This window comes from Melanostigma gelatinosum (genome assembly GCF_949748355.1).
Source record: "Melanostigma gelatinosum genome assembly, chromosome: 15".
Lineage (NCBI taxonomy): Eukaryota > Metazoa > Chordata > Actinopteri > Perciformes > Zoarcidae > Melanostigma > Melanostigma gelatinosum.
Window position 1 is genome coordinate 20,801,694 of NC_136648.1, and position 18,323 is coordinate 20,820,016.

The 18,323-nt window shown below is 43.4% G+C and overlaps 1 protein-coding gene across 1 annotated transcript in view; it reads right to left on the reverse strand.

Annotated features, from left to right (window-relative positions):
- Positions 1-18,323, reverse strand: part of LOC306789319 (cadherin-12-like) — a gene marked incomplete at both ends in the record, with an annotated part of 64,213 nt that overhangs the window by 44,791 nt on the left and 1,099 nt on the right. The window contains one exon of the mRNA XM_079285212.1: positions 3,042-3,166. Within this exon, the coding sequence (XP_079141338.1) occupies positions 3,042-3,166 (125 nt within the window). The remainder of the gene's footprint in view (positions 1-3,041; positions 3,167-18,323) is intronic.

Below are 18,323 nucleotides of genomic sequence, written 5' to 3' on the forward strand. Positions count from 1 at the left end.
ACAACAGAGACTACATGAGGATTATGTAGTGAGGCTCTAAATTATCCGTTTCATGGTATTTATCTTTCTGTGTGTGTGTGTGGTTTTGATCTCAGTTTGTGCTAATTCCAACTATGTGGGTTTTACAGATGTTCTTATTATTTTAGATGAATGAGTGATAAATACCAAGAAACAAAAAACAGATATCAAATATGAATAGTTGAAATAATGGAAGTTCCTCTCTTTGTCCACTGACAAACTACCAATACAGACATACTACCCTCGAATGAACACAATCCACAGATAAGAATGGATGGAATTAGGTTTAAAGTGGGAATACTGTGGGCCTGATCAGCCTGATCTAACAGAAATACATGACATGATCACAACCTCTTAACAGCATATTACATGGTGGTGGTACTTAATGTGTTAAAATGACTTGTCAGCACCACTGAAACAATACTAGAAAGTCAATAATGTCCTTTGTTGTGATGGACACATGTATTCTAAAGCACCCACGTTAATATATGCAACGTACAGAGCTAGTGATGTAGTATAAACAGCAAGAGAGACCACTAATAGTTCAAGAACAGGGTTGTTATGTTAGTGACATTAGTGGCATGTTTACTTCGTTAACGTACTTATTGTAAGACCTGCAATGTTTTTCTTGATCCTAACTGTGAGATCACGTTGCTGGGGGCTGCGATTAGGTGATTACATTAGAATATTATTGTCATTGCAACACCTGCAATGTCGCCCTCCTTTTCTGCCTGCTTCTCCCCCAGTCTGTGTTAGAATTAATGATATTGGTTACGATTAACCACTTCGTCGTGTGTTCCCCATTTTGTAATGTCAATCTCCAGCAGTGAATATGACTATTGTTCAGGAGGTGTAATTTGTCCTGCAATGACGATAGTAGACAGATTATTAAAACTGATGACAAAGCAATCTCTTTCCTGTGTAGGTGTGGGACTTGTGATAGACGTTACTGTAATTTGGTCATTACAGTAATGATCTTCATCCAGATCAGCCAGTAGAAGTAGCTTGGACAACGATGAATCCTCATCATGTGGGACAGGATTCTGTACCGTACTTGTCACAGGCCAAAACACAGCTCGGGTCTAAAACAGTCAGTGATCCAGGACCAGAAAGACAACCAGTACCCCTCATTCTAGACAGATGCTGATTTGCTCCTCGGACATTGGTCTCAGTTTTGTAAGAATTTTTGTAAAAAAATTACAAGTCCGTGCCACCCGGGTGCCATGCTAGCGTTCCAACGCCCATTATTCCAGAACCCCAAAGGGACATTTTTTCGGACTATTGGGGTTTTGGATTAATAGGCCATTGAAACCATGGCTATCCCCCCCCTTCCCCGTAGCTGTCCATGAAAAGGACTACTGCCCATAACCCTGCCAAAACTTTGATCCGTCAAAATTTACCTGCATGGTCTCAAACACCTATCATAATGCCTTTACCATCATCAGCAGCAGAACTTCAAAGTTCCAGGCTTTAATGAAATGTCTCCAGATTTCTAGGGTCTGACCAGACAGCGAGATGAAAATAGTTGATTTCGTCCTGGCAGAATTTAATAAAGCAACTGTGAAATCACGGTGCATGCATTTAGATCTTTTAGCTGTATCTGCATCTGTATTCTTACAACATTATGGCAGAGGTCTAGATGGCTCCATGGGATACTCAGATGGCATTTTTAGAATTGAATGTACGTAATTGTAAAAAACTTTTATTCATAGAGTAATGCTCAACTACGGAATGGTCATTTACTTGTCCTGCCATACATGTACATCCACTGCCTGCAATTTCCTTATGTGTACTGGATCCCAGTCACAAAATGGGACAAGCCTGGACCGTTGGTGAGAAAGAGCCTTGGCCAAAGGGAGTATGAACAAATAAGGACACTTGAGATGGGTGTGCTCAAAGGTATAAGAGATGAACAGCCTTAGTTTGGTACCATACTCTGAGCATTAATATACAGTAGTCGTAGTGTGACGATACTGTTAGAGATTTTTGTCTCGCTCCTCTTTTGTCAAAGTGGAATTGCAAACACCTTACACACCTGTTTCCCATTAGCTCATTGCTTTGGCCTATTAGCTTGTTCATTTGTAAATTACACAGCAGCTGTCCACAGGAATAACACTCCATAACTACCTCATGTTAGCTTTATTATAGCAATTGCCAATTTGCAAGATTGGCAAGGTTAGCCGTACATTCTACCCATGGTCATCATTTAAATGTAGCTTGTATTACCGTTGATGAAGACACAAAGTGAGCAAAGCTGATCCACTACTATAATACTATGTTTTTTTGCCTATTTAAAGCAGAAACATTCTGAAAAAAAATGCATAACATTGATGATGCTTTAATGATGGTCTTCTCTATCACTACTTTGATTTAGATGTGATTTAAACTTGCTTCAGTGGTGTCTTAACATTTTCAGGTGGAAAATAAAAGACAAGTGGCTGTGATGTAAGCGCTGCCTCTTGTCAGTGTGATTCTAGAAGGCCAAGTTTGAGTACCGGATCAAGGGATTTAATGGCCTCTCATTTTGCCAAAACATGGCACACTTTTACATAATACTATGGGACAGGATTTCACAACTTTGGAACAGAGCAGCGACAATCGTAACGTGTCTGAACACGCTCTCTCACCCAGCTGGACCTAACCAAGGACATTTCAAACCTTTATTGATTCCCATTACAGCAACACTTAAGCAGAGCAACACTTGAAAGGGTTTGTTTTTCCTTGCTCATCATTGTTGGTAGCAGTTGGTAGCACTTTACGCTAAGCTAGTGTCTTTACTACTCTACTGTTTGAAGCAGATCATTTCTAATGACCCATTCCAAGACGGAGACTCATGTGCTACTATAGATAGCCTTTACTCACTGATTACAATGTAATAAACAGGGACACATTGTTCAGATGAATTCTTCGATGCAATGTAAATCAATCTGTTTATTAGATGCCACTAATTTCCCTACTAGAAGTTTTCTATTACATTTAGGACATTTATTTCTGAATTGTTGAAAATATTGATGAGTACTGACCTGTCAAGCCCCACCAGCGCATGTATATCTCCAGTAATTTGATCAATGATGAAGATGGACCCAGCTCCTTCTCCTGACAGTGTGTACTTGACTGCATTGTCTCCATTGTCTATGTCTGTGTGGAGCTGCAGAGGGAAAGAAATACACGGAGAGGCACAGGACATGAAATCATATAGCTCTGAATGCTCCAACTACAGCTGCACAGTCAGTCACAATGAAACATGATTTTAAACAGAACATGTGTTGTACCTAAAGAGTTTTCAACAGCTAAAGCTACAATGAGGAACTTTATTTTTCTGGTTATTTTGGAGTTAACTGTGGACTAAAGCCGTAGTGTTTCCTAGCACAAGAATCTCTTTAGAAAACCTAATTTCACTGCAGCAAGGTGTGACAGTCTGCTCTGCTCAGTCCTGGTTCTCCCGTGCCTCCCGTGTCATATCAAGCATTTTAATCCAAAGTAAAGTTTCTCAAAATATAACAGAAAATGAATAGACACAGTCCTGATGTAGTAGATCAGCTGAGCTTCAAGTGTTTCAAAATGACGACCAAAGATGTCAACCTGTTTCTCCCAAGACTGTCTGTCACATAACGTATTGCACAGTTGATTTCCATTTTTCTGTCATCATTGTCCTCCTTTTTCCTCTTCTTGTCGAGTATATTTACCTATTCTGGCTGAAAATACACTTTTCTGATGTTGTGTTTTAACTTTCCATCAGCTCTCTGTCCTTTTTTTTTACGCTGCATGTGTTACCGCAGTCATAGGTCTCTGAAATGATGCATTGAGGACGTGCAGATTTAAAGAAGGTGCATGCGACTCATGTTGCTAAAAGGAGGTGAAACAACATTAGTGCCTTTAAAAAGAATAAGCCGAGGTAAAAATGAGCTGGTCGAACAACAGAAACGGATAACTTTGTGTGTGCTTGTTGTGGCTGTAATAGTGTTGTTCCACGCTGCTGTGCTTTGTTGTTTTTAGATCATTGTGAATAAAGTCAGTAAACTAAACTTTATAAATGAAAGGTTCAGTACCGCTGCTGCCTAACAGTCGGGCTTCTGTGTGATGAAGTTATAGTGACTGTACTTTACTGCTGCGGTGAGGATCTGCCTTGTTTAGAGTGTTTTCTTCTTTTCAAATGAACCCGCACACACATGCACATAGTCACACACACATATACGCCGCTACACGTATTTCATACACTTATTTCATATTGTGTGTCGTATTTCCCCGTCCGCCATCTTGCTCTCTGTGAATAGTACTTTAACTATTGACATTTTGAGTGAACACTAATTTTGAGAATTAATCTTCAATTTTGGTTATTGATCCCTGCCCCGTAATTATTAATATATGGTTATAATCCTATTGATATTAACTAATAATATAAATATGAATAATTTAACTTGTATACTTGCTAATAACAGATCCCAACAACATGTTGCTAAGAAAACATGAGCTTTAAAATGAATAGATTAATTTCAGTGTTTGACCCTGAATGGAATGCCTCGATGCATTTAGAAATCATCACCAACAAATTATTATGATCAACTTCACACATCAGCAGCTCTCATGCTCATCTCTCAAACCAGCATCATCCTTAAACCATCTACATCACTGATGGCACTCTTTAATCTCTGATCTTTGTTCTTCATTAAAGTCAGTTATACCAGGAGGAGGTGCTGCTGATTTGTAAGGTGGTGTGGAAAGATTTCAGAAATGAGGCCTGATATTCTGACCAAATGTTTCATTCAGCTGAAACATCCATTTATAGCTAACCTGGTTCTGATGGATGCATCCCTTTGTTTCATGAGTCCTGGTTGGGTATAATGCAATAGGATGAGTAACTTCTCTGGAATATTCAACAAACACTTTTTGTGTTTTACATAATGTTTCTCACTTGATGTTGCTGTTAGTTCTGAATACAGATATTTCAAACAATGACTTTAAGACTTGTGTGAAGAATGCTAATGATCTCACAATGTGCTTTTGTTGGGAAGCCATGCTACACAGCGACAGATGGAAGTGCCACTGCAAAGGTCAGGCAGACATATGTAATGAGGACAATGAGGTGATAGATAACCACCCCAAAAGGCCACAAGAGCTGCGCACACATCCTGCTGAGAGACTAACAAACATGAGAGTTCCATATAGGAACTGCAGCAACATAACCAACTCTGCAGTGTTATGAATATCAAGTCATGGTGTAACCTGTGTTTATTTTGATTTTCCACAAGTTGTATTATATTCCCAATGCATTTCTGTTTTATGATATACGTCTACACATATTGTCCATTCAAAATAGTTTCAAATGCAAGGTAAAGGAGGGATTGATAGAGGAGGAATTCAAATCAATCAAAGCACTAATGTTTTATCAGAAACAGGCTTTAGGGTCACTGCAGTCTTATTTGATTTCATCAAAAGGTAGACAGAGAGATAGATAGGGAACCAGTCAGGTATGCAGACAAGTAGATACATAGACAGGCAGGTATGTAGACAGGTAGGTAGACAGGTGGATGGTATGTAGACATGTAGGTCCGTAGATCAGTAGACAGGTAGGTAGGTAGACATGTAGGTGTAAGTAGGTAGAGCTTATTACAGTCCTGTGACAGCCAGAGATACCGAACCTTTTTGAGTATCTGACTCATTGATTGTTGTTGAGATGTGAATAAAATGTCAACAAATACAGCAAAAATGTTTGTATTCTACATTACCAACCATACCTTTTTGTCACATAACGTATAATACATTCCCTATATAGAACCTCTGACACCTCTGTAGGTCGTCCATCTCGTGTGGACAATGATACATTGTTGCCTCACACTGGCTTTTTACAAACAAGCCAAGAAGAGTAATGAGGTGGCTAATGCTCAGGTTCAAGTAAGGTTGCAAAAATAATTATTATATAATATATTATATAAACATATAAAACAAACAAGAGCTATGCATACAATCTTATAAAATCTGATTCACACAGGTCACATTGCATTGACAGCAATAGGATCGCCTGACAGCCAACTCTGTTTACAATTCTTGTAGTTTCCTGCCATATAAACTGGATGTTTTAATTCCTCTTCTTGCAAGTTGTATCTCAACCACAGCACAAGACCAAGGTGGGACGTTCTGGAATGTTGAATTTAATCCTATCCATTTATTTATTATGTATAAAGGTATGGATATCTGTATATGTATATCGAAAGTTACGAACGTAACTACGGTTCTATGAATCCTGGATGACCGCCAGAGGCAGTGCTTAACACTGGATGTATCCCGTCTCGCGCATGCGCAGGTCGAATATTTATATCAACAAAGTCACGTGTGACCTCGGATGACCACCGTCATCTATAAGTTCCGGTGTCATCCTGAGCTCAGTCCTATGGAATCTTCTCGCGAGTTCACGGGATTCCGAGTGACCAAGAACTCTGGCGGTCATCCAGGATTCATAGAACCGTAGTTACGTTCGTAACTTTCGTTCTATTTCATCCTTACTGACCGCCAGAGGCAGTGCTTAACACTGGATGACTTATACCAAAAGAGTCACGAGGAAGCACAGTAACTACCCCTTATAGCTCCGGCAGAGAAAATTGGCCAAGAACCCTCCCCAGTGGGTGAGGGTCGGCAACGTTAACTCTGTAGTGTTTGGTGAATGTGCTCGGTGATGCCCCTGAGGCCGCCGCACATGTATCCCCCACAGGCACACCACTCAGGCTTGCCCTCGGTGTGGAGACACTCTTGGTAGTGACCCTTCACCCCGGATGGCCGAGCGCAGCCGCTCGCCTTGTATGTATCGGCAATGGCCTCCACTATCCAGTGGGACAGGTGCCGTTTCTCCTTTTTTCTCTTAAAAAGGAGCACAGCCCTTCTTAGGCTCACCATAACTGACTATGCAGGCGGTGGCTTCCATATAAGCTCTGAGGGCCCACACTGGGCACAGCAGCCTTGACCTCTCCTCTCCCGATGGGGGAGGGGGGGGTCAACTTTGCCAGCTGGATAGGCCGGTTTATATGTGAACGTATCCACCCCCTTGGGAGAAACACTGCCTTAGGCCAGAAAGTGACACCCAAGCCATCTGAGTTCCACCTCAGACATGATTCTTCCACTGATAGGGCATGCAGCTCGCCCCCACATTGAGCTGAATTGACAGCAAGGAGAAAACCGACTTGCTGATAGCCATCTAGGCTCCGCCTGTGCCAGGGGTTCAAAAGGACAAGCATAAGCTGTCCAGTACCAAGGGTAGGTCCCATGCAGGGGAGACCGGCCCTTATCCAGGAGAGACTGTAGAAACTCAGTACCGCAGGCACGGGGCGCTGTACTGGGACCTTGTTCTGAGCCGCACACTAGTCGGAGAACAGCTTCCACCTGTTTCTTGTACTGCAGGCAGGTAGACCGCTCACTGGCATTCAGAATAGTCCGTCAGACTGGTTCTATGCAGCCACTCAGCATCCGGTCGGGCCCTCCCGTGACCCCTAATTGAAGGCGGCAGGGATTGGAATGCCAAATCCGACCCTCTAGTCGCGACAGGAGATCCCTCCTGTCGGGGAAGAACTCTGACAAGCTTATAGCAAAAGCGGAGGGACTGGTGGAAAGGCACAAAGAAGATCCTCTGGCCACGTGTGAGCCAGGGCATCTTGACCCAGAGGGCTGGTCCCCCCCATCAGGGAGACCCAGTGGGGGCAGTGGGTCGACACGTCTGGATGCAGCCGCCACTCTCCCGGTGGAGGCTTGTAATGGAACAGGAAAACCACAACCTTGTACCATTCTCCTGGTGGGTACATTGCCCACAGGCTGGTCAGGCGAGGGGCCTCCCAAGTCAGAAGGCCACGGTGATCCCCGTAGCAACTTCTGCAGATCTGGTGCCCCATCGATAGTTCATGGGAAATCACAGCAGAGGTGCTGTCCACCGGACAAGCACATGCTTTCCCTTCAAACATGGAAGGAAGTGCTCGAGCGCTAGCTCTAGAACCTGGACCTGCGGTCTTTCAGCAGACAACTGCCCCCAGGCTGTCCCGTTCTGTCACCCTGCACCCGCCTTGAGAGGCAGGTAACTGTTGTGACAATCTCCTGGTGGAATGGAACCGAGCCCCTGGGGCTCGGTTCCTGGGACACTGTTCGCCAGATATGCACTCCCTCCATGGGGATAGTGAACAGATGAATAGACACTGTTTCGATAATATTATTGCCCTGTATCTGTGCCACTTGGCATCCAAGTGAAGGCTGTTCAGCCATCCGCACTGGGGCGACAGACAGGCCCTCATAGGGCCACCCTAATGAAGGTTATGCTCTGAGAAGGGCTCAGGTAGCTCCTCTCCATGTTCACCTTGAGGCCCACCGGGCCACGTGAGAGAAGGCGATCAGTGTCCTGTGGCGCCTGAAGCCGGGACGGCGCCTAGGTCAGCCAGTCTAAGTACGGCAGTATGTTCACGCCCTGCGATTGCAGGGGGAAAGGACAGCAGTAACACACTGTGGACACCCATGGGGAGATGGGAGAGTCCGAATGGAAGCACCCAGGACTGAAAGTTGTGGTGATGCACCCTGGGAACAGGCGTCGATAGACGTGAACCACTCTCCCTTGGAAATCCGCTGATGGGAGAAAGAACCCCGACAGCCGGCCTGGAGACATCTCCTGGCAGCCCTGCCGGGGGGGACGGGGACGTAAGTAGGGTTGTATAGGTAGCGGTCCGGCCTCTCCGCTGAAGCGCCTGTACAGCAGCTGACTCGAACAGCTCACCAGGCTCCACTGGGACAGTATGGAGGGTCCTCCTACATGTCTCAGATAGGGGTGACTGCGCCAGCCAAACCTGGCGACGAGTCTGAACCAGCCACGTTCCCTCGATATGAGCGCAAACGCCTGCAATGAAGCATCACTGAGCAGAAGCGTCGAAGTAGCCCGCTGCAGAGAATCTGCGAGGGAAAGCCTGAGGTGGGAGAGGGAGTTGTCGATACGGTGCACAGCGCTGCTGTGTCCTAAGCCCTGGATAGCGGGTCATCTTTGGCCTGACATTGGGTCGAGGGCCCCTGGCATCGGCCTCAGAATCTCCTCAGGGGAAACTGATGGACGCCATAGTCGTCTAACTGGCTGGCATACGTGCAAGGCCAGATTTGCCACCTCCTGCATGGTCTGATGTAAGGCGGGAGAGAGCCCTGGTGTCTCCACCATGCACGCAACTCCCTCAGATATTCCTCGGAGGGAGGAACAGAAAAGGTGGTGAGGGCGGGAAGGTGCCTGAAGAAGGCACTCACAGGTGGATGTTCCAGCTGCTGTGTATGCCCGGCGTGCAAGCGCCATACCAATGACCAGGGTAGGTTGGTCTGGATTCAGCTGCCCTGACAGGGGGAGGTAGACCTCCCGCATCAGGTGTTCCACTTCGGCCAGCCTAGCAGACCTTACTGCTCAAGGCGTGATGCCGCAGGTCCTGCCTGGGTTCTCCCTGCTAGGGCAAGAGGTCAGGGCCGTCCTCCGGCTGAAGAGGAGCTATACAGGTCCTACAGCCGGGAGAGTTGAACATGGCCGCGATTCTGGTGGAACCCTTGTCCCACTAGTTTATGCGGAATTCCCAATCAGTCCGAGCGGGAGCGCTCTGCTGAATGTTGAGAGAACAGGCAGGGGGCAGTCAGTGGCGAGTGATCCTTCGGACACTCTTCCCTTAGCCAGCCGCTGCGGATATTGGTGACCCACCAGTTAGCCTGAGCGAGAGCACTCTGCAACTGCGGAAACAGGTCAGGCAAAGTCCTTATAGTGAGAGGGGCGAGGACACTCTCTAAGCCCACTCTCTTCACTAAGATAGTTGCTGCAGATATTAGTGTCCCCCCAGTTAGCTTGAGCGAGAGCACTCTGTTACCGTAAAAAACGGACAAAACAGACCACAGTCCGTACAGTGAGAGGGGAGCGAGGACACTCTTCACTAAGATAGTTGCTGCCGATATTGGTGTCCCACCAGTTAGCTTGAGCGAGAGCACTCTGCCACTGTGGAAACAGGTCAGGCAAAGTCCTTATAGTGAGAGGGGCGAGGACACTCTTCACTAAACTAGTTGCTGCCGATATTGGTGTCCCACCAGTTAGCTTGAGCGAGAGCACTCTGCTACTGTGAAAAACGGACAAAAAGAACACAGTCCTTACAGTGAGAGGGGAGCGAGGACACTCTTCACTAAGACAGCTGCTGCAGATATTGGTGTCCCACCAGTTAGCTTGAGCGAGAGCACTCTGCTACTGTGAAACGGACAAAAAAACCCACAGTCCTTACAGTGCGAGGACACTCTCCACTTGGACAGGTGCTGTAACTCTTGGTGTGCTACCAGTTAGCCTGAGCGAGGGCACTCTGCTAACTGATATCCGCTACCGATATGTCCATAATGTTTACAACAATCAATGGACACACCGAGTATTAGCTTAGTCTAGTTAGCCGGAGCGAACTCGACAGCCGTAATGCGTCAAAACCATCAATGGGCACAACCTCCATGTTGATTTAGTACAACTAGCATTCACCGAGTTAGCCTGAGCGAGCACATTCCGCTAACTGTGATCGTTGTAATGCTACAAAGTTGATGGCCACAGCCCCAGTACCAGCTTTGTTTATCTAGTTTCCCACTGAGTTAACCTGAGCGAGGACGCTCTGTTAACCGTGACAGCCGTAAGGATACAAAGTTGCTGGACGCAGTCCCAGTATCAGCTTTTGTTTAGCTAGTTTCCCACTGAGTTAACCTGAGCGAGGACGCTATGTTAACTGTGACAGCTGTAAGGATACAAAGTTGATGGCTACAGCCCCAGTATCAGCTTTGTTTAGCTAGTTTTCCACTGAGTTAACCTGAGCGAGGACGCTCTGTTAACTGTGACAGCCGTAAGGATACAAAGTTGATGGACGCAGTCCCAGTATCAGCTCTGTTTAGCTAGTTTCCCACTGAGTTAACCTGAGCGAGGACGCTCTGTTAACTGTGACAGCTCTGTTAACTGTGACAGCCGTAAGGATACAACGTTGATGGACGCAGTCCCAGTATCAGCTTTTGTTTAGCTAGTTTCCCACTGAGTTAACCTGAGCGAGGACGCTCTGTTAACTGTGACAGCTGTAAGGATACAAAGTTGATGGCTACAGCCCCAGTATCAGCTTTGTTTAGCTAGTTTTCCACTGAGTTAACCTGAGCGAGGACGCTCTGTTAACTGTGACAGCCGTAAGGTTTACAAAGTTGATGGACGCAGTCCCAGCTAGCATCCAAGTTAGCCTGAGTGAAGACACTGCTAACTGCGAATTACGTCAGATGTAAAGATTAAATCTCCATGTACACAACGCCAATGCGGACTAGTGTCTCACAAAGTTTGCCTGAGCAGGAACACTCTGCTAACTGTGATAGCCGTAACACTGTGAAGGGCGGGCCGACAGCGTAATTCTACGCTCTCGTTAGCGCGCCACTCGATTACTAGAGCGGAAGCGCTCTGCCAACCGTGGAACAAACAACTGTTATAGAAAACAATGTTAATCGATCTTACCGATTGCTGTCATCACGACTTAGCTGACCCTTATCAGACTGGTGACGACCGATGATAGGGGCGTTCACCAGTCCGGGGCTCGATGTCCGAACGGCGAACACACCGTTCCCTCCGAAGAGGGACAGCTCGTCGCAGCCTTTGGAGGGCGAGAGAACCGCAACTCCGACCGGTAGTCACAAGGCTACAGCGACGAGCTCTAATATGTCTTGATCGTAGACACATCCTTGTTTAAGCTACCATGGTAGCTAACCTGCGACGCGAGAAGAAAAAAAGGACTGAGCTCAGGATGACACCGGAACTTATAGATGACGGTGGTCATCCGAGGTCACACGTGACTTTGTTGATATAAATATTCGACCTGCGCATGCGCGAGACGGGATACATCCAGTGTTAAGCACTGCCTCTGGCGGTCAGTAAGGATGAAATAGAACTACATGTATATCTACGGAAGTCTGTCTGTCATGATCACGAAAATTTATCCAAAATTTAATGTTGTGTTAAATTCTGTTTGTCAAACTAATGGTGGCTTATGGCGTAAGCTAAGTACCATCATTCTGTTATGCTAATTTATGGGTTTAGGAATCATAATTGAATCACTAATAATAGTTACATAAATTTACATGAATTAATAATTATTTATTAAATTTGCTACCAGCAACAACGCTACATGGCTCTAACTTCTTAGCCCGTTTTGGTTTAACTGTTTGAGTTTGCCCACCTTTCCGTTTCATTCTAGTAAGACGATTCTGAGGAAGGTGGTTGTATATTTATAATTGACAATCAGACTTTTCTATGGATGAGAGTGCCGTCTATAGAAAAGGAATTTACTGTTTGTTTGGACATAAGGGTTATTTGGTATAATGCTGTTCCACTGGAATACACATTGACATGTTAATGCCCTATATTTTGAAGCCTACGGTGTTCTTTACTTTCATAGTTCGATCTTCTATATAATCATATTATTATATTATAATCATATAAAATGTTTTCCTCTTCTCCCCACTTTTAAAAATGTACAAAAGGCACAAATATAACTCCATAGAGCTTGGTCAGGTTTCCTCTCTAGATTATACTTTTTTAGTAGAAGTGAGGGCAGAAATTTAGCCCAGTAACCTTCGGACCAACTCTGAACACACAAGACTTCATAGAACCTCATTATCCACTATTTTAGTTGGACATGTGGCATGCCCACAGTCTGTGCTTGGTGCAGCTCAGTGTGAAGTGTTTTTAGGACAAGCAATGCAAACATGCTCCTTCATTTGAGTGGCCTGTTTACCTGCTGGAGGAAATTGGTAATTGATAAGATGTGCATGTGTTTGTTTGGTTGTAACTCCTTTGGTGCAAGCAGGACTCCAGCTCTGTCGTCATAATCTTCTAAACCTGTCCTTCTCCACAGATCCAGCCAAAGGTTTTAGTGGCATAAGGTCATGTGAGGAAGGTGGTTGTATATTTATATCCAGGCAGCCTTTCCTCCTCCAGTGATCCTGCTATTAGCACTAACAGCAGATTAATCAGATAAACTTTTTTTTTTAGTACACACCTCTAAGGGCCAGGAACCGGTCTGTTGGGCCATCCCAACAGACCCAGGGGGGTGATAGATACACCTAGAGTTAGGTACACTGTAAAAAAGCCAACTAGCAATCATTGATTTCATAAATGTTTTCAAATTAACCTTACTCAGAAACAAAGCTTTGCCATATGCTGCCAGCAAACTCCTCCCTATCGTTGCCCTAGTAAGTAATTTCAAAACGGTTTAACAAGCATTTTTGAGTGGAGCCTTATTTTTCTTGATGGAAACCGCAGAACGACGGCGCGCATGCGTGTTGCTGTCATGTACGGGGTTTTCGCGTCTGAGTCGGGGCTAAAAGCGATGCGGAGCGTGGTGGTCGGACATCTTGTGGAGGGAAAGTCTAATTACCTGGGACCGAAGTTGGACATTGTCAAACTATTTGTTGACTTGACGTTTGCCTGGTTAGGTAAGTGTGTTTTTTTTTACAAGACAACCAATGTTATCAGTAATGTGCACTGACCTATTTCAACTGACAGATGAATTCAATGTGTTCAACTAGCTAGCGACCAAATTTAGCTTTGTTAGCTACGTTATTAACTGTGTAGAATGCTGTGTCAGCCCCGCTAAACCGGTATAACGTGATGTTTACGGCTACATGCTGCCTTTACTGCTTCGGCAATGCGCAAGCGCTATAGTGGACACTTGAATTGTATTTGTTTAACATAGGCCAGTCTTTGCCGGTGTGCTGTGGAATACTGTTTACCCGGCTAAACACAGTCCAGTATGGCGGTTACATTCACGTACAAGCCAGTTATAACATTTTTACACAGCCTCTTTACGGCAGTAATGTATGTAACGTTATGTATGTTTTGTGTATAACGTGGGGACATGAGATATGGGGTAATATCATTCCGGTTGGCCGGCAGCCGAGGTAACATTAGTAACATGGTGAATCGATGTCTGTTCAAATTGGGGAGCCGGCCGCTGTTGGTGCCGACACTGTTGTGTTATACGTCACTTTGTTCAGAGTAAAAGAAAAAAAGCCGGCCTGTGAAGCATCTCTTTAACGTCAGTATTGCAGGGGTCCGGGACGACCCAACAAAGTTCATCCTGGAGTAAGTAAAATTGTGATATTTCATCAAAAACATTTTATTCCACGTCTCATTTAAAATCTCGCCACGAAAAATCCTTTAGCTTTAACCAGATCCTGTAAAAAGCGTTTAATTCTGCGTTCCTCAGCACAACTTAGAAGCCATGATTGATTTGGCGGAGACCAAGAGTCATGTGACAAAAATACTGTGAAACTTCGACTGAATTGCAGGCTGCTGAACACAGAGCATTGAGGAGAGGACATGGTTGTAAAATGTAAATAGTTCAATACAGCATGTGGAGCCTCCATTTCCCCCAAATGTCTTCCTAAATTCCCAAGATTGGTAACACCTGTGGGCACTTGACAAATGTTGGATATATAGATTTTTATTGTTTTTCATATGAATCTTTTTGTATAATTATTCACGATCAACTTATTGTGAGTGTTTTAATCGCGATCCACGATAAAATCCTACATTGTCCCATTGGTGGGTGATAGCAACCATGCTGTTGAGTCACAATTTTAACATTTATTTTTAAACTGTCCACAAGCTGAATGGCAAGAGCCAGTCTAATGGTACTAAAGTTAAAGTTAGAATGAGTAGAAATGTATTTTATCTTTAAACTTTCTTGCGCACTCAATCATGCATGTGTTGCTTTTCCTCAGGACACTGACCATGAAGAAAGAGTGCTCAAAGATGTGTCTGTTGCCATGAAAATAAAACAATAGTTTAAAGTGACATCTGTCTTGTCCATAGGAGCTGCCACGAGACACCCGCATCAAGAGTTGGTGACAGTAAGATAATTAGTTGCATATTTCAAATTGTGACTGAAATGTTAACGAAAACACATAGGAGAGGCGGATAATTATACTAAGACTGCACTTGAATTTTATGTTTGTGTTACATCTTGTGAGAAATGAGCGTTAATGTAGTAATTGTCATGAGTATTAGTAATGATCAATACACAACTTTCCAGATTGACCAAATCCAAAGCATTGCTTTAGCTGAGTTGAACTGCTCCAGTTCACAGTTTTGAATTTGAACAAACAAAGAGCTGTAAACATGAGTCATAATGAATGATAGGTTTTGTCATTGATTTTATATTACATGGACCCACACTGCAGCTTTTGCTGCACCTTAAGATAGGCTATGTCTGCATTTATCTTCACTGGTGTCACCGCTCAAGAAATAACTGATTATGAGCATTTTAAGTCTGGTGTGCGGTTGGAACTCGTATATCATTAATAGTGATGAATAGACAAAGACAAACACTGGACGGAGACCCTCTGTTTTAGGCCAGTTAAGTTTGCACCTGAGTTTGATTGATTCCACTCAGATCAGCCCGAACAAACTTTACTAAATGGGTGAACACAGCAGAGTTCTTTTTACCAAACCAAACAAATAAGTTATGAACGTATCCTCAATGTTTTGCTCTTGGTAAAGCCAGGCCTTTCACGAAGCACAAATAAGTAAGAAAGGTTATAAGAATCCAAACTGTGGTTAAAATGTTTTGTATTCTGTCAGCAATGCACTTAACTCTTATTAACTCTGATTTGTCTCTGTCCTGTTTACATAAGCTGTCCGGTTCCCTCAGAAACAAGGACATTCATTCACCTGGCAGAGGCCACAAGACAGTTCAGCAAGTGGGAGCTGCAGCGAGACACCTGCAAGAGTTGTTGACTGTATGAGACCTGGTTGCAAAGTGTTAAATGTTTTAAATTCAAGTTTGTTCAATTCAAATCAGTGTGAGTTACATTTTCTCTGTTTCAACCTGATTTTAATGGATTTTTTTCTCTAATGAACATTTCTCTTTGTTCATTAAGTCACTGACCACTGGTGATATTGAAGTAGAAGTGATACACATAAGCTAACTATCATTACTCCATGATCTAAAAGTAAAGTGCCAAAATCTAATGCTTATTTACTTTTTTTGCTGAGAGTCAGAAGTTTTGATTGACTCCACTCATGTCTGCACTGTAAATATGGAGATGCATGCAGCAGATGCTCAATTGAGCTTAGCTCAATAAATTGTCATACACACAAACCGCCGTGGAGCCACAACTTTTTTTGGCCAAAATGCGATTATGTGAATTTGCCAAAATGTCCTATATATTTCCATCAAAATATCTTTTGCAAACACAATCATTCATTAAACGGTGGTGTCTAAATGTTTGAAGTATTTATGTTTGACTAAAAACTTTTTCTTTTTTTTCCTACCCAAATCCAAGATCCTGATCATCCAAATCCATGGCCTCAGCCAGTGCCTGTGCCATCCTGGAATCCTCAGGGCCTATTTGAAACTACAACCTGTAAGTGGTAGATCATTTATGTATTGTTTTAGTGTTTCTCCTATATGTATTTAGTAGTGGTGGTATGTCGAGGAGGAGACAGCTCCGTCTCATCTTTTTAAAAACTAACAAAAAACCCAAAGTCATCTAGTTGTATGTCCTGTTTGTCATATTTTACATATTTCTTTTTCAGTATTAATGCGGGAAATGCTCACTAAGCAGGAGATGATTCTCGAGCAGCAAACGCATCCTACAGATTCTGCATGCAAGAAAAGAAGATGTGTCTCAATTTGAAATAGATGAGGGTCTCCTGCCAGTAAAGGACCAGCAAGGCCTCCAAAGTCTTGAAAGCCAACTTCAGGAATCTGACTTTCGATCAAAACTGGTGAGTGAGTGTGAGAGTGTATTCTTTCTGACAAGAGGCACACGTATACATTATTTTTTCATACTTTTGATGAACCACCTCAGCCTGATTGGTGGAAGTGATGTGAAAGATACAGTTTGGCGTCTCATGAAGCACCTCAACACAAACGCCCTCGCCAAGGAGAGGAGAGGAGTGAATGGGAGGAGTGAATGGGAAAACCTCCATGGCTTCCCTACACCTGGAGACAGCTGTAATCGGTAAATACTCCTCATAGTTCAGATAGAATTTCACCTAATTTTGTTTGTCTGTACCAACAGAAACTTTAATGTCCTTTGGAAACTTTTTTCCACATCAGCTGCCGTAAGGAAGAATCCTCTAACATGGAGGGCTTCTGAATGTGGGGTTGAGATGTTTATGAAGAGGTGGCTGCAGCTGTCAGTGGATCGAGAAGGGGGCAGAAGACGGCGAGCCAAAATCTTAGTGTCCTCTCCATGAACTTGGTGTTGAATGTAACTAAATATTACACATTTGAATGTGTTCAACACATCAATACTGACCAATTTTAATTAATATTGAGTTGAACTTGTATATTTGTTTTTGATTTCTAACAGAAATACACATAAATCTATATCAACATATTTGTGTACTTATCAGGGGTAATTTGTGTTGCAGTGTCCTCTGTCCCTCAATGTGTTTTTGCTTTTTCTTTCATCCGTCTTTGTGAAAAGCTAAAATATGATACTGGATATTTTCTTTATATTTTAAGCAAGATGCAATCTACAACGTATTAGCACTATATATAGCATTATGGCAACATTTTAGCATTTAAAAACTGCAGCTCAGTGAAATTGTATTATTCATTTACAGAAAAAACGAGTATCACGTTTCAGCTTTTAAGACACATGATGAAAGAAATGCAAGAATACCCCGTGGAACAGAGGTTAGCCAAGAGGTGGGGTGGGATTTTAGGTCTCCATGGCAACAAGACAACCCATCATGCAGTACATTCGTAATCTGATATCCGTGTTGGGCCAAAGCTGGGGTTAATTATAAAAAGTTAGAATGTTGTAGTATGTGCGCCAGAACTGGGCCACAGCGTTTTACAATATGTTTAAACGCATCGGGCCAGGTCAGGCCCACTTACGTTTCATCTGACAGTCATGCTGTATGTTGGCCAGTTTCGGGCCGAGGACCCGGGCGTATACTGGGCCAGAAGAAACACAATCATGTGGCCCAACAATGGGCCGGATGAATTTTGCTATCTAGGTAGGCAATAGTAAAGTTTAGATGATGTACATAACTATTCATACTGGGTGTTAGGGTTACATCTATCTATCTATCTATCTATCTATCTATCTATCTATCTATCTATCTATCTATATATATATATATATATATATATATATATATATATATATATATATATATCTATATCATACATGATAACTTCATCCAGCCTGCTCATTGCAAATGTGTTTTTTCTTGTTCATATTGTGTGCGGTTAACAAATAATTTCCTTTTTATGTTGCACTGAAATTAAGTAATTTAGTGTGTTCTTGGT